At 48.3% G+C, this 16,596-nt stretch overlaps 1 protein-coding gene across 5 annotated transcripts in view; it reads right to left on the bottom strand.

The window, feature by feature from the left end:
- Positions 1-16,596, bottom strand: part of LOC134909061 (ribonuclease H1-like) — a 135,625-nt gene that overhangs the window by 53,026 nt on the left and 66,003 nt on the right. For all 5 annotated transcript variants that reach the window (XM_063915473.1, XM_063915469.1, XM_063915471.1 and 2 more), the window contains exon 3: positions 8,533-8,654. In XM_063915473.1, the coding sequence (XP_063771543.1) occupies positions 8,533-8,654 (122 nt within the window). The remainder of the gene's footprint in view (positions 1-8,532; positions 8,655-16,596) is intronic.

The raw sequence follows: 16,596 nt of genomic DNA, 5'->3' as shown, positions 1-16,596 counted from the left end.
AGACCGGTATTTGAGTGTTTATTATATTGCTAAGGGGTTCTCTGAGCGTCACATACGCTCATACAGCTTTTAAACTAACAAGGTTACACTGTGTTGCATTTACACCTTATCACTGCACAAGGGTTTACAGTATAAGTACATTGTTTATGGTATAGTTATAAAGGATTAACACTGAGCGTCTGCGCCGCTCGTGGTCTCGAGCGTCCGCTACGCTGATAGCGTACCATTACGTTAGTCGGCAGCCTATAGCGTGCTTGCCTGTACGTTCTTAACCGTGAGCGAACGTGCCGCTCGTGCGTCTCGACCACGGCTAAAGCGTTTGATACGCAACGTGCGTACTCTTACGGTATTCCATACGCCAATAGCGTACTGTGTTCTTTGACCTTTTAGAGGTTTTTAAATAAGATAATTATTAGGCTTTATCACTTATTACTCTGGGCAGGAGTGACACCGGAGGGAACATGTATGGCCGCCTAAAGTTCCATGGAATTGCCAGTGCGTCCACGAACGCTGCTCGAGGATCCCTCGTGCCTGCTCCAAAGACCAGAACCTTGTGATTGTGTCGAGGTGCCATCAGGTCCACATCTGGAAGGCCCCACCTGTCCACGAGGAGTTGAAACACCTCTGGATGGAGGCTCCACTCTCCGGCGTGTACGTCCTGACGACTGAGAAAGTCCGCTTCCCAGTTTAGGACCCCCGGAATGAACACTGCTAATATGGCTGGCAGATGGCGTTCCGCCCACTGAAGAATCCGTGATACTTCCATTGCCATGCGGCTTCGAATGCCGCCTTGATGATTGATGTACGCCACCGTGGTGACATTGTCCGACTGTATTTGAACAGGTCTGTTCTGTATTAAATGCTGGGCCAAGTTCAGAGCATTGAACACCGCCCGCAGTTCCAGAATGTTTATCGGGAGGAGAGACTCCTCTTTGGTCCACCGACCCTGAAGGGAGTGTTGTTCCCACACCACACCCCAACCTCTCAGACTGGCATCAGTCGTCAGAAGGACCCAGTTGGAGATCCAGAAGGGACGACCCCTGCTCAATCATTGGTCCTGAAGCCATCAGCTCAGTGACAGACGGACCTCCAGAGACAAGGAGATCATTTTAGACCTGATTCGGAGAGGCAGGCCGTCCCACTTGGCAAGAATCAGCTTCTGCAGAGGGCGGGAATGGAATGGAGCGTACTCCACCATGTCGAAAGTCGACACCATGAGACCTAGCACTTGCATTGCCGAATGTATCGACACTTGCGGACGATATAGGAAGCATCGAATCGTGTCCTGAAGCTTCAGGACCTTCTCCTGAGACAAGAACAACTGCTGGTTGTGAGTGTCCAACAACGCCCCCAGGTGCACCATGCTCTGAGCAGGGACCAGGGAAGATTTCTTCCAGTTGATGAGCCACCCGTGGGCTTGCAGAAACTGGATAGTCAGATCCAGATGGCGCATGAGAATTTCTGGGGAATTTGCCAGGATCAACACGTCGTCCAGGTACGGTAGGATCCTGACCCCTTTGATGGCGGAGTACAGCCGTCATTACCACCATGACCTTGGTGAAGACTCGCGGAGCCGTGGTCAAACCAAAAGGTAACGCCCGAAATTGGTAATGGAGGTTGCCAACCGCAAACCTCAGGAATATGCAGGTAAGCATCCTGTATGTCCAGGGAGATCATATAATCCCCAGGTTCCAATGCCAGAACAATAGAGGGAAGAGTTGTCATACGAAACTTGGAGACCCTCACAAATTTGTTCAAGGACTTGAGGCTGAGAATGGGCCGGGAGGACCCATTCGGTTTTGGGACTAGGAACAGTAGTGAATAGTACCCCTTGCCTCTCTGAGCCAGAGGCACCTGTTACTACCACTCCTGTGTCCTGGAGGGACTGTACCACCGAATGAAGAGTTTTTGCCTTCACCTGATCTGAAGGGACGTCTGTCAGGCAAAAATCGATGAGGGGGACGATTCTTGAAGGATACGGCGTAACCTCGAGTGACAACTTCCTGTACCCAGGCATCGGAAGTGGTCTTCAACCATTCCTGGGTAAAACCTAGAAGTCGGCCCCCCACGTCATGCGGCAGGCTTGTCAGTTTTGGAAGCAAGCTGACAAGCAGCCCAGGCCCGTTTGGGTTTATTGGGTTTGGAAGTGCGAACCTGTTTCGGGTACGCCTGACCTTTTGCTTTCCCTGAAGGACGAAAGGAGCGAAAGGGAGTACTCTTCGCCTTTGGCACCGAAGGAGCAGTACTAGGTAGACATGCTGTTTTAGCAGAAGCTAAGTCAGCTACTATCTTGTTGAGGTCTTCTCCGAAAAGAATGTCTCCCTTAAAAGGGAGTACCTCCAGGGTTTTCTTAGAGTCCAGATCCACAGACTAGGACCGTAACCAGAGAATCCGGCGAGCCAAATGGACATAGTAGAAGCCTTGGCCGCCAGAATACCGGCATCAGAAGCCGCCTCCTTAATATAGTGAGATGCTGTGACAATATATGACAGACATGGTCTAGCATGATCAGAAGCGTTGGAAGGCAACTCCGCCTCCAGCTCCTGAGCCCACGCTTCAACAGCCTCTGCAGTCTATGTCGCTGCAATGGTGGGCCTATGCGCAGCATCAATTAGGGTGTAAATTGTCTTTAAACAACCCTCCACACGCTTATCCGTCGGTTCTTTCAGAGACGTGACTGTAGTTACAGGCAGAGCCGAGGATACCACCAGCCGCACCACCTGCGAATCCACTGGCGGGGGTGTTCCCCAATTCTTACTTAGCTCCGCTGCGAGGGGGTAGCGAGCCAGCATCTTCTTGTGAGGCGTGAATTTCTTTCCTGGATTTTACCAGGACTCCTGACGTATGTCAACTAAATGGTCAGAATGAGGTTAAACTTGTTTAACCACTTTCTGACGTTTAAACCTGTCCGGTTTCTTAGGGGCAGCATCAGGCTCCGGGTCATCAGTAATTTAAAGAATGAGCATGATAGCCTCCAACAAGTCAGGGACATCCACGTGTGGAACAGCTTCCCCATCAGAAGCGTCGGGATCAGAATCTGTGGGGTCAGTATAAACGCCATCCTCATTAGACAAGGTGTCTGGGACGTTGGTGGATTGTGAGGAAGTAATGGTCCGCTTAGTGGACCCATTGGTCTTAGTCGGGTGAGGGTTAGACTTCTGAGTAGTCAGTGATTGGTTCAATTGCTGTAATTGAGCGGACAGTTGATCTGCCCATGGCTGGTTAACCGCGGGGACCATAAGCGGTTGTACAGGCACAGGAGGTACCATAGGGGGCACTAGTCTAGTTACCAGCCTATTCAAAAGCGTGGAGAAGGTAGCCCAAGGTGGGTCATTTTGAACCCCCGTTGCTACAGTCCCACTTGGGGGTAAGGATCCCCCAGAACCTGAACCCTCAGCTGCTATGGTTTCCTCAAATGTTTCTGCAGCGTCACCACCACGCAATGTGGGATCAGCCCCATCACCATTGCCCTTTGTAGCAGACATATCCGAAAGCTCAATGCAAGGCAACAGTACAATATCAGCAGCACAATACCCGACAAGAACCACCTGTGCAGTGTATCAGCACAAACAGGGAATTCAAGAGGTATATGGTGACTAAAAAAAAAAAAAAAAATCACAGAGAAAAATACACTGAGTATATCCTGTGATCTACCTATATTAAATGATAAACCTGACGCACTTAGCCCCCTCAGGTTATAGAATATAGGGATAACAATCTGAGTGAGATACACAAAATGGAGGTCACACAGCAGCTATATGCCCACACACATAGTCACAATGTACAATGCAGAAATTATGAAATGCAATAAAACTGCACTGGACTAGCAATAGAGTAGTACTATGTATAGCTATACACTCAATAGATATAACAATGCACAGTAAAGACTGGATGTATATCACAGGGTACTTGTACTACATAACCCTGACTAAATGCACTCTTTCTTAACTAACACGGAGGGGTCATTCCGAGTTGTTCGCTCGTTGCCGATTTTCGCAACGGAGCGATTAAGGCAAAAATGTGCATGCTCATGGTACGCAGTGCGCATGCGCTAAGTAATTTAGCACAGAACTTAGTAGATTCTCACGTCCGAACGAAGTGATCGGAGTGTGATTGACAGGAAGTGGGTGTTTCTGAGCGAAAACTGACCGTTTTCTGGGAGTGTGCGGAAAAACGCAGGCGTGCCAGGATAAAATGCAGGAGTGTCTGGAGAAACGGGGGAGTGGCTGGCCGAACGCAGGGCGTGTTTGTGACGTCAAACCAGGAACGAAACGGGCTGAGCTGATCGCAGTGTAGGAGTAAGTCTCGAGCTACTCAGAAACTGCTAAGAATTATTTATTCGCAATTCTGCTAATCTTTCGTTCGCAATTCTGCTATGCTAAGATACACTCCCAGAGGGCGGCGGCCTAGCGTGTGCAATGCTGCTAAAAGCAGCTAGCGAGCGAACAACTCGGAATGACCCCCACTGTCAGCAGACATGTAGAATACTTAAGTGTCCTGTAAAATGCACAGCGCTGACATGCAGGCGGCTTTACAGAGGAGGATTTGCCCAAACAGTCCCAGGATCAGCTCAGTTTGTCCTAATGGCGCCCAAACGCTGACAGGGGGTGAGGGAGAGAGAGAGAGATGCAGCTCCAGGGTGGGAACATTTACTCTAAATGTCGCGCTGGGGGAGGGGCTACAGGTCAAAGCTTTATCCCCCTGCTGGACTTCACCACCGGGTACTGTGGGCTTAAATAAACGGTTTATGAGAGAAACCGACCTGTGCTCTTGCCCTGGTGGTCTAGTGGAGTCCCTGTACTACCACAGTGTCCACGCCAACACGTGCGGCCCGCCTCCCCCCGCCCGCGCAGGATCGCGATTTACAGCAGGTCCCGGCTGGGGGCGGCCCACTTACCTTCTCCCTGAGTGTGGCCACGCGATCCAGGAGAACAGCGGTCGTGTGTGTGACTAATTGGAAGAAAACCAGAGCCTCCGCTGTAGGTACCCGGCAACCAGGGCGCGGGAGTATACAGCGCCGCTGGGGGAGGTGATGGAGCTGCAGCAGGAGATGTCTGACTGACATCTAACACAGTCAGTGTCTCTGCTGCAGCCCTTGAAGTCTTAATTTTTCTTTAAAAGCTTATTCTCAGGGCTGCAGGAGCAGCCCCCCTGTTGTATGCCTGCACTGCATGGCACCAACTACAAAACTGAGCTCCTGTGCACGGAGGCAGGGTTATAGAGGAGGCGTCGCTAGGCATTCTGGGAACAGTCAAAGCTTTGAGCCAGTTGGTGCCTCGGATCAAGATCCTACTCTACACCCCAATGTCATTCCATGTAGAGCCCAGTGTACCCCGCAGCAGAAATAGGATTTTAATACCTACCGGTAAAGCCTTTTCTCGTAGTCCATAAGGGATATTGGGGGGGGGGGGGGGGGGGGGGGGGAAGTACAATGGGGGATAGACGGGGTCCAAAGGAGCCAGTGCACTTTAAATTTCTTCATCTGGGTGTGCTGGCTCCACCCCTCTAAAAGTGTTCTTCCCCGACCAGGCAGCAGCTCGGCATAGTTGCAAGTCTGTGGGGTATATTCAATGGAATCCGGTCTGAAGGTCGACAATGTTTAGGTAGACCACTATTGGTCGACAGTCACTAGGTCGACATGGTTTCTAGGTCGAAATGACTCACATTTTTTCTTTTTTTTTAACTTTTTCATACTTAACGATCCACGTGGACTACGATTGGAACGGTAATCTGTGCCGAGCGAAGCGAGCCATGCGATGGGACACGGTGAACTAATTGGGGTTCCCGGTCACTGTACGGAGAAAACTAAACCAAAAAAAAACCATGAAAAACTCATGTTGACCTTTTGAACTGTCGACCTAGACCATGTCGACCTACAACCCCTGTCGACTTTCCAACCTTGTCGACCTATAGTGGTCGACTCAAACATTGTCGCCCTAGAAACAATAATTCACACCCATATTCAATTAGGGTCGAAAGCTGCCATCTGTCGAAAAGATGGCAGTTTTCGACTTTTTAAGGTCGAATCGTGATTCGACCTATTCAGTCCCCGCTATTTTTATTCGACAAGTCAGGGAATTCTACTTGTCGAATAGTACGTGAATCGGCGGTATAGCTGCCGATTCACGTACTTTTGAGTGAAACTGGGCCAAATTCGACAGGAGTTGGCCCCGTTTCCGACCATCTCAGTCTGACATAAAAAAATGTCAGACTGAGATGAGGGACCTTAGCGGAGGAGAGGGGGGAGAGCCGCGGGCAAACAGGGGAGAGCAGCACTACAGCACAGCAGGAGGATGTGTCACAGCCGCGCCGCTCACGGCAACGTCCATCCGACACCAGCAAGTGAGGTCACGCTTGCTGGAGCAGGGTGGACACTGCCGTGAGGTCTGGCGGCTGTGAGACATCCTTCTGCAGCGCTGCTCTCCTCCGTCTGCCCGCGGCTGTCCCCGCTGGTCTCCCCCCTCTCCTCCGCTCACAGGTCTCATCTCAATTCGACTTTTTTAAAGTCGAATTGAGATGGGATTGCATAGGGGTTGTCGGATCCATTCCGACAAATGCATGTCAGAATGGATCCGACCCTAATTGAATGCACCCCAGAGACTCCACGGGCAGCCACCCAGGAAGAGCCCACTGATCTTGTAGAGTGGGCCTTTAGAGACTTAGGAACAGGTAAGGCTGCCAACACATAAGCCTGTTGGATTGTACGCCTAATCCAACGAGCAATGAACTGCTTTGAAGCAGGACAACCCTTTTTCTGCACATCATAAAGCACGAACAAGGAATCCATCTTTCTGACCCAAGCTGTACGCTTGACATAGATCTTCAAGGCACGCACAGCATCCAATGCTTCCGGAGGGGCAGAAGCATCAGAACTGGACGGAACCACAATAGGTTGATTCAGATGAAACACGTAGACAACCTTCGACAGGAACTGCTGTGTAGTCCAGAGCTCCACTCTGTCCTCGTAAAAGACAAAGTACGGACTTTTACACAATAAGGCCCCCAATTCTGAAACACGTCAAGCAGAAGCCAGGGCCAGTAACATCACAGTCTTCCACGTGAGGTACTTGTCTTCTACTGTCAAAGATTTTAAAGAAATTAAGAAAACTCTGGAGCTTGCAGAGATGTGCATCCTCTCCTGAGGGCATAGACGGGAGGAGCCAGCATACCCAGTTGAAGAAATTTAAAGTGCACTTGCTCCTTTGGACCCCGTCTATACCCCATCATACTAGTTTCCCCCAATACCCCTTATGGATGCTAGAGGAATCTTCGATGTTCTGGAAATTGCGTATGCATCTGCGTAGGGATAGCGATGTTCGATACATTCGCAAACTTGCACGGGGAGGTGGGGGGAATTCTTCTTCCCGTCGGGGCGACGCCTTTCTACTTGCAGACAACTGCAATTTCTCAGAATAACTACCCATGCTGAATTAGGCCTTTAGCTGGATTAAGGATTATATATATGCGCATGTCAATATTTTTTTCAGGAGTGGAAGGATCTAAATGGCATACCGTTATGACAGATTGCTGCCTCATGTATAACAGGAGTTTTGAAATGTTTACAGCAGTGAGTGACCTAAAGTGACAATTTTACCAGCTACTGTCCCCACAATAACTAGTATTGTTGCCACCGCCAAAGGCAAACGCAGGATTTGTGAAGGGGGGTTTCCAATGTGGGTGCGGAGCCATGCATACAGTAGGTGGGGGCAGGGGAAGGACTAAAGTGACACTATATGTGTACATAAATATATAGCACATATACCTCTTTCACTTTATACGCACACAAACACCTCTTTCACTTATTACAAACACAATCTCTTTCACTTTGTATATGCACACACACCCCTTTCACTTTATACGCACACAGACACACCTCTTTCACTTATTACACACACACATCTTTTCACTTTATACGCACTCACACACATTTCACTTTATATGCACACCTCTTTCACTTATTACGCACACACGAACACCTTACACTTCAAAATATGCACACACCTATTCACTTATTACAAACACACACTTCACCTTAATAACACACACACACTTTACTTTCCCCTCTCCCCTATATCACTTAATAATATGTATGCACATCAACACAGGTGGATGCGATGCCTCCCCTGCCGTCCCCCAGCACCCCATACTTACGCCACACACAGTGTAGCTTGATCTGCGGGCTTCATACCTGTGACTATGGCTGGCTGGGACGGAGGAAGAGAGTGCTTCTCCCGGCCAGCATTGTTACCATGGGCACTGCTCCCCAGCGCCACCTATAGTAGAGTCAGCCCGCTGCCGGCGGCTCTATGAATATAAGGAGGCAGCTGCCGTGTCAAGACCAGCTCCTCAGTCTTATTAAAAAACCAAATCCTCATCGTTCAGCTGGAGCGATGCAGTGGAGAGCAGGGGAAGGGGGGTTCTAGGTACTCAGAAACCCCCCCTGCGTGCGCTAGTGACCGCCACAGACCCCCAACTCATTTTCTGGGAGTCTTGGCCATAGATATTTCTACATTGTCTTCGATAATATCTTACTTTCTTTAGAACTGGAGGGGGCTTTCTCAGTGTCCCTTACAAACTTCCAGGCTTCGTCCTCTGATGCAAACTTCTTATATCTGGCCAATGGAAAGCGATCCACCTGTTCCTTACACTCATCCCTGAGACAAATAAAACATTGAAACATTAATAGCATATAGAAGTTGAAAATGTGTTACTGAAATTAGACCAGGGGCGGCCAGGCAGGCAGGGCTGGGTGCAATGTCAGCCCGAGAAGGCCGCCAGCTGCATGCTGCATACAGGCCTGGCAGTTGGGAAACAGGCAGAGGATACTCCCGGTTACACACAACGGTTGATCAGCATCTTCTGCCAGCCTCTCAGCCGCAGCAAGTGTGTACATGAAGCTAATGTCGGGCTGTGCTGCTAAGCTGCTGATTGGTGGAAGGCTCTGGCCATCACCAGAGTTGTGGGGATGTCGCCACACACCGGTTGGTAGATGGCTGGAGCTATCCACCATTCAGAATGCATGAGGCCCCAAGGACAAATGAAGGACAGAAAAGGCAGGACAGGTGGAGTCAGCATCTTGCTTGGGTCACCACACAGTTTTGAGATCAGCAATGTAAAATATATAGATATATGCATACGCACAGACATATATATATATATATATATATATATATATATATATATATATATATATATATAATAAGAATTTACTTACCGATAATTCTATTTCTCGGAGTCCGTAGTGGATGCTGGGGTTCCTGAAAGGACCATGGGGAATAGCGGCTCCGCAGGAGACAGGGCACAAAAAAGTAAAGCTTTTACCAGATCAGGTGGTGTGCACTGGCTCCTCCCCCCATGACCCTCCTCCAGACTCCAGTTAGGTACTGTGCCCGGACGAGCGTACACAATAAGGGAGGCAATTTGAATCCCGGGTAAGACTCATACCAGCCACACCAATCACACCGTACAACTTGTGATCTAAACCCAGTTAACAGTATGATAACAGAAAGAGCCTCTTAAAGATGGCTCCTTAACAATATAACCCGAATTTGTTAACAATAACTATGTACAGTATTGCAGATAATCCGCACTTGGGATGGGCGCCCAGCATCCACTACGGACTCCGAGAAATAGAATTATCGGTAAGTAAATTCTTATTTTCTCTATCGTCCTAAGTGGATGCTGGGGTTCCTGAAAGGACCATGGGGATTATACCAAAGCTCCCAAACGGGCGGGAGAGTGCGGATGACTCTGCAGCACCGAATGAGAGAATTCCAAGTCCTCTTTTGCCAGGGTATCAAATTTGTAGAATTTTACAAACGTGTTTTCCCCCGACCACGTAGCTGCTCGACAGAATTGTAATGCCGAGACCCCTCGGGCAGCCGCCCAAGATGAGCCCACCTTCCTTGTGGAATGGGCCTTAACAGATTTAGGCTGTGGCAGGCCTGCCACAGAATGAGCAAGTTGAATTGTGTTACAAATCCAACGAGCAATCGTCTGCTTAGAAGCAGGGGCACCCAACTTGTTGGGTGCATATAGTATCAACAGCGAGTCAGATTTTCTGACTTCAGCCGTCCTTGAAATGTATATTTTTAAGGCTCTGACAACGTCCAACAACTTGGAGTCCTCCAAGTCGCCAGTGGCCGCAGGCACCACAATAGGTTGGTTCAGGTGAAACGCTGATACCACCTTAGGGAGAAAATGCGGACGAGTCCTCAGTTCTGCCCTATCCGAATGGAAGATTAGATAAGGGCTTTTATAAGATAAAGCCGCCAATTTAGATACTCTCCTGGCGGAAGCCAGGGCCAGTAACATAGTCACTTTCCATGTGAGATATTTAAAATCCACCTTTTTCAATGGTTCAAACCAATGGGATTTGAGGAAATCTAAAACTACATTTAGATCCCACGGTGCCACCGGAGGCACCACAGGAGGCTGTATATGCAGTACTCCTTTAACAAAAGTCTGTACCTCAGGAACTGAGGCCAATTCTTTTTGGAAGAATATTGACAGGGCCGAAATTTGAACCTTAATAGATCTCAATTTGAGACCCATAGACAATCCTGATTGTAGGAAATGTAGGAAACGACCCAGTTGAAATTCCTCCGTCGGAACACTCCGATCCTCGCACCACGCGACATATTTTCGCCAAATGCGGTGATAATGTTTCGCGGTGACTTCCTTCCTTGCCTTAATCAAGGTAGGAATGACTTCTTCTGGAATGCCTTTCCCTTTTAGGATCTGGCGTTCAACCGCCATGCCGTCAAACGCAGCCGCGGTAAGTCTTGAAAGAGACAGGGACCCTGTTGTAGCAGGTCCCTTCTCAGAAGTAGAGGGCACGGGTCGTCCGTGACCAACTCTTGAAGTTCCGGGTACCAAGTCCTTCTTGGCCAATCCGGAGCCACTAGTATTGTTCTTACTCCTCCTCACCGTATAATCTTCAATACCTTTGGTATGAGAGGCAGAGGAGGAAACACATATACTGATTTGTACACCCAAGGTGTTACCAGTGCGTCCACAGCTATTGCCTGTGGATCTCTTGACCTGGCGCAATACTTGTCCAGTTTCTTGTTGAGGCGAGACGCCATCATGTCTACCATTGGTCTTTCCCAACAGTTTATTAGCATGTGGAAGACTTCTGGATGAAGACCCCCCTCTCCCGGGTGAATATCGTGTCTGCTGAGGAAGTCTGCTTCCCAGTTGTCCACGCCCGGGAAGAACACTGCTGACAGTGCTATTACGTGATTCTCCGCCCAGCGAAGAATCTTGGCAGCTTCTGCCATTGCACTCCTGCTTCTTGTGCCGCCCTGTCTGTTTACATGGGCGACCGCCGTGATGTTGTCCGACTGAATCAACACCGGTTTTCCTTGCAGGAGTGGTTCCGCCTGGCTTAGAGCATTTTAGATTGCTCTTAGTACCAGAATGTTTATGTGAAGAGACTTTTCCAGGTTCGTCCATACCCCCTGGAAGTTTCTTCCTTGTGTGACTGCTCCCCAACCTCTCAGGCTGGCGTCCGAGGTCACCAGGATCAAATCCTGTATGCCGAATCTGCGGCCCTCCAATAGATGAGCCTTTTGCAACCACCACAGAAGATATACCCTTGTCCTTGGCGACAGGGTTATTCGCAGGTGCATCTGAGGATGCGACCCTGACCATTTGTCCAACAGATCCCTTTGGAAAATTCTTGCATGGAATCTGCCGAATGGAATTGCTTCGTAAAAAGCCACCATTTTTCCCAGGACTCTTGTGCATTGATGTACAGACACCTTTCCTGGTTTTAGGAGGTTCCTGACAGGTCGGATAACTCCTTGGCTTTTTCCTCGGGAAGAAAAACCTTTTTCTGAACCGTGTCCAGAATCATCCCTAGGAACAGCAGACGTATCGTCGGAAAACAGCTGCGATTCTTGGAATATTTAGAATCCAGTCGTGCCGTCGAAGAACTACTTTAGATAGTGCTCTTCCGACCTCCAACTGTTCTCTGGAACTTGCCCTTTTTAGGTCGTGCAAGTAAGGGATAATTTAGATGCCTTTTTTCTTTGAAGAAACATCTTTTCGGCCATTACCTTGGTAAAAAGGCCCGGGGTGCCGTGGATAATTCAAACGGCATCGTCTGAAACTGATATTGACAGTTCTGTACCACGAACCAGAGGTACCCTTGATGAGAAGGACAAAATTTGGACATGGAGGTAATCCTTGATGTCCAGGGACACCATATAGTCCCCTTTTTTCCGGTTCGCTATCACTGCTCTGAGTGACTTTATCTCGATTTGAACCTTTTATGTAAGTGTTCAAAACATTTTAGATTTAGACTATGTGTCACCAAGCCGTCTGGCTTCAGTACCACAATATAGTGTGGAAAAATAATACCCTTTTCCTTGTCGTAGGAGGGGTACTTTGATTATCACCTGCTGGATATACAGCTTGTGAATTGTTTCCAATGCTGCCTCCCTGTCGGAGGGAGCCGTTGGTAAAGCAGACTTCAGGAACCTGCGAGGAGAAGATGTCTCGACTCTCCAATCTTTACCCCTGGGATAATACTCGTACGATCTAGGGGTCAACTTGCGAGTGATCCCACTGCGCCCTGAGACTCTTGAGACTACCCCCCCCACCTTGAGTCCGCTTGCACGGCCCCAGCGTCATGCTGAGGACTTGGCAGACGCGGTGGAGGGCTTCTTTTCCTGGGAAAGGGCTGCCTGCTGCAGTCTACTTCCCTTACCTCTATGTCTGGGCAGATATGACTGGCCTTTTGCCTGCATGCCCTCATGGGAAAGGAAAGATTGAGGCTGAAAAGACGGTGTCTTTTTTAGCTGAGATGTAACTTGGGGTAAAAAAGGTTGGATTTCCCAGCTGTTGCTGTGGTCCCCAGGTCCGATGGACCGACCCCCAAATAACTCCTTCCCTTTATACAGCAATACTTCCATCTGCCGTATGGGATCTGTATCACCTGACCACTGTCGTGTCCCTGACATCTTCTGGGAGATATGGACAACGCACTTATCTTGATGCCAGAGAGCAAATATCCCTCTGTGCATCTCACATACATATATATAGAATGCATCCTATTAAATGCTCTACATGAATAAAATATTTTCAGTCAGGGAATCCGACCAAGCCAACCCAGCACTGCATCTCCAGGCTGATGGCGATCGCTGGTCGCAGTATAACCACCGTATGTGTGTATATACTTTTTAGGATATTTTTCCAGCTTCCTATCAGCTGGCTCCTTGAGGGCGGCCGTATCTGGAGACGGTAACGCCACTTGATAAGCGTGTGAGCGCCTTATCACCCTAAGGGGTGTTTCCCAACGTACCCTAATTTCTGGCGGGAAAGGGTATAACGCCAATATTTGCTATCGGGGTAACCCTACGCATCATCACACACTTCATTTTATTTTATCTGATTCAGGAAAAACTACAGGTAGTTTTTTCCACTCCCACATAATACCCTTTCTTGTGGTACTTGTAGTATCAGAAACACGTAACACCTCCTTCATTGCCCTTAACGTGTGGCCCTAATGAGAAATACGTTTGTTTATTCACCGTCGACACTGTATTCAGTGTCCGTGTCTGTGTCTGTGTCGACCGACTGAGGTAAATGGGCGTTTTTAAAACCCCTGACGGTGTTTCTGAGACGCCTGGACCGGTCCTAATAGATTGTCGGCCGTCTCATGTCGTCAACCGACCTTGCAGCGTGTTGACATTCTCACGTAATTCTCTAAATAAGCCATCCATTCCGGTGTCGACTCCCTAGAGAGTGACATCACCATTACAGGCAATTTCTCCGCCTCCTCACCAACATCGTCCTCATACATGTCGACACACACGTGCCGACACACAGCACACACACCGGGAATGCTCTGACAGAGGACAGGACCCACTAGCCCTTTGGGGAGACAGAGGGAGAGTCTGCCAGCACACACCAAAAACGCTATAATTATATAGGGACAACCTTATATAAGTGTTTCTCCCTTATAGCATCTTTTATATATATACAATATCGCCAAAATCAGTGCCCCCCCTCTCTGTTTTAACCCTGTTTCTGTAGTGCAGTGCAGGGGAGAGCCTGGGAGCCTTCTCTCCAGCTTTTCTGTGAGAGAAAATGGCGCTGTGTGCTGAGGAGATAGGCCCCGCCCCTTTTACGGCGGGCTCGTCTCCCGCTATTTTTGAAGTTAGGCAGGGGTTAAATATCTCCATATAGCCTCTGTGGGCTATATGTGAGGTATTTTTTGCCTCTAATAAGGTTTTTATTTGCCTCTCAGAGCGCCCCCCCCAGCGCTCTGCACCCTCAGTGACTGTTGTGTGAAGTGTGCTGAGAGGAAAATGGCGCACAGCTGCAGTGCTGTGCGCTACCTTTATGAAGACTCAGGAGTCTTCAGCCGCCGATTTTGGACCTCTTCTCTCTTCAGCGTCTGCAAGGGGGCCGGCGGCGCGGCTCCGGTGACCATCCAGGCTGTACCTGTGATCGTCCCTCTGGAGCTAGTGTCCAGTAGCCAAGCAGCAAATCCACTCTGCACGCAGGTGAGTTCACTACTTCTCCCCTAAGTCCCTCGTTGCAGTGATCCTGTTGCCAGCAGGACTCACTGTAAAGTAAAAAATCTAAGCTAAACTTTCTCTAAGCAGCTCTTTAGGAGAGCCACCTAGATTGCACCCTTCTCGTTCGGGCACAAAATCTAACTGGAGTCTGGAGGAGGGTCATGGGGGGAGGAGCCAGTGCACACCACCTGATCTGGTAAAAGCTTTACTTTTTTGTGCCCTGTCTCCTGCGGAGCCGCTATTCCCCATGGTCCTTTCAGGAACCCCAGCATCCACTTAGGACGATAGAGAAATATATATATATATATATATATATATATATATATATATATATATATATATATATATATATATATATATATATATATATATATATATATATATATATATATATATATAAGTCCTCTGTTGCTAAACAAGCAAGCTGCACGTCACTCCATGAGAAAAAAAGTGCTTTAATGAATGTTGGTTACATGAGAAAAAATCAGCCTATCCGTTTTATCAACGGCTCGTTTCGGGACTTTGCATTGTCCCTTCGTCAGGATAACATATGGCTGCTGTGTTCTGTAACAAAAAAGCGTGCTGAAAAGAAAAAGAAAGAAAAAGAAAGTGTGCTAAAGTCTTACCTTATATCCCTGTAGATCTTGTATGCGTGTGCTCTGCTGCTGCCGGAGGTCGGGGAGGCGCGCCTGTGGTCCCGGTGACGTCGTCCCGGAAATGGCTGTCATTGGCTGCAGCTTATTGCCATGGCAACCCGGCTAGCGTCCCCGGTCACCGGAGCTGCAGATTGCAGAAAGAAAACGTTAAACCACCGTGTGTGAAATGTAAAAGCATTAGAAAAGGGAATTACTTAAATATGATATGTTAAGCAAAAGCAGTATGGGACTGTGATGAAGGTGATGAAATGTTCAAGAAAAAAGTTAGAATAATAGGGAAGGCATGCTGAAGAAGTGCTGAGTTAGTGTATGATGGATGCTGCTGGAGGAACATAAGCAGAATGCATAGGAATGAACTATGTAAATGGACGATATAAATATTTTATGCAGCAAGGAAGTAATTCCCTTTTCTAATGCTTTTACATTTCACACACGGTGGTTTAACGTTTTCTTTCTGCAATCTGCAGCTCCGGTGACCGGGGACGCTAGCCGGGTTGCCATGGCAATAAGCTGCAGCCAATGACAGCCATTTCCGGGACGACGTCACCGGGACCACAGGCGCGCCTCCCCGACCTCCGGCAGCAGCAGAGCACACGCATACAAGATCTACAGGGATATAAGGTAAGACTTTAGCACACTTTCTTTTTCTTTCTTTTTCTTTTCAGCACGCTTTTTTGTTACAGAACACAGCAGCCATATGTTATCCTGACGAAGGGACAATGCAAAGTCCCGAAACGAGCCGTTGATAAAACGGATAGGCTGATTTTTTCTCATGTAACCAACATTCATTAAAGCACTTTTTTTCTCATGGAGTGACGTGCAGCTTGCTTGTTTAGCAACAGAGGACTTGTATTCAAAACAGCACGAGCACCCAACACTTAATGTACCAGCACAGGAGTGCCGGATTATCCAAGATACACATGTACAGCAGCTGTTAGCAAAACACAGCTGTAGTATCAAGGCACCCAAAGCGGATTTATACATTTATCTTCATTTATCTTCATTTGTTCTAAGTGAGCTAAACACTTCACCACACAGCAAGCATGTCTGAAGCAAGCAATAACCCCGCTACTTCTGGAGACATCAACTTTGTAGGTCTTACACTACAAGCTGGAGATACACTAAGCTTTACACAACAACAAGCTGAACAAATACTCTTTGATGTAGATGCAGTCCCAGACACGCTGGAATTTACCCCAAACGATGTTTATCAACAACTGCTGAAGTTAAGAAATCGGGAAGTGGACTACTTGCTACACGGATCGACTCTATCCGACTACTATCGCCAAAAACTCATACCACGCGGGTTTAGAATCCTTAACGTGCCAACAATAGGACGCATGAATGCGGACTTCTGCAGGCGATGGATAGCAGTTCTGAACAAGTGTAGTTTTGATTTAATGTTACTA

Source organism: Pseudophryne corroboree, chromosome 4 (assembly GCF_028390025.1).
Source record: "Pseudophryne corroboree isolate aPseCor3 chromosome 4, aPseCor3.hap2, whole genome shotgun sequence".
NCBI classification, from domain to species: Eukaryota; Metazoa; Chordata; class Amphibia; order Anura; family Myobatrachidae; genus Pseudophryne; species Pseudophryne corroboree.
The sequence above is the reverse complement of the archived record's forward strand: the minus strand, read 5'-3'. Positions and strand labels throughout refer to the sequence as shown.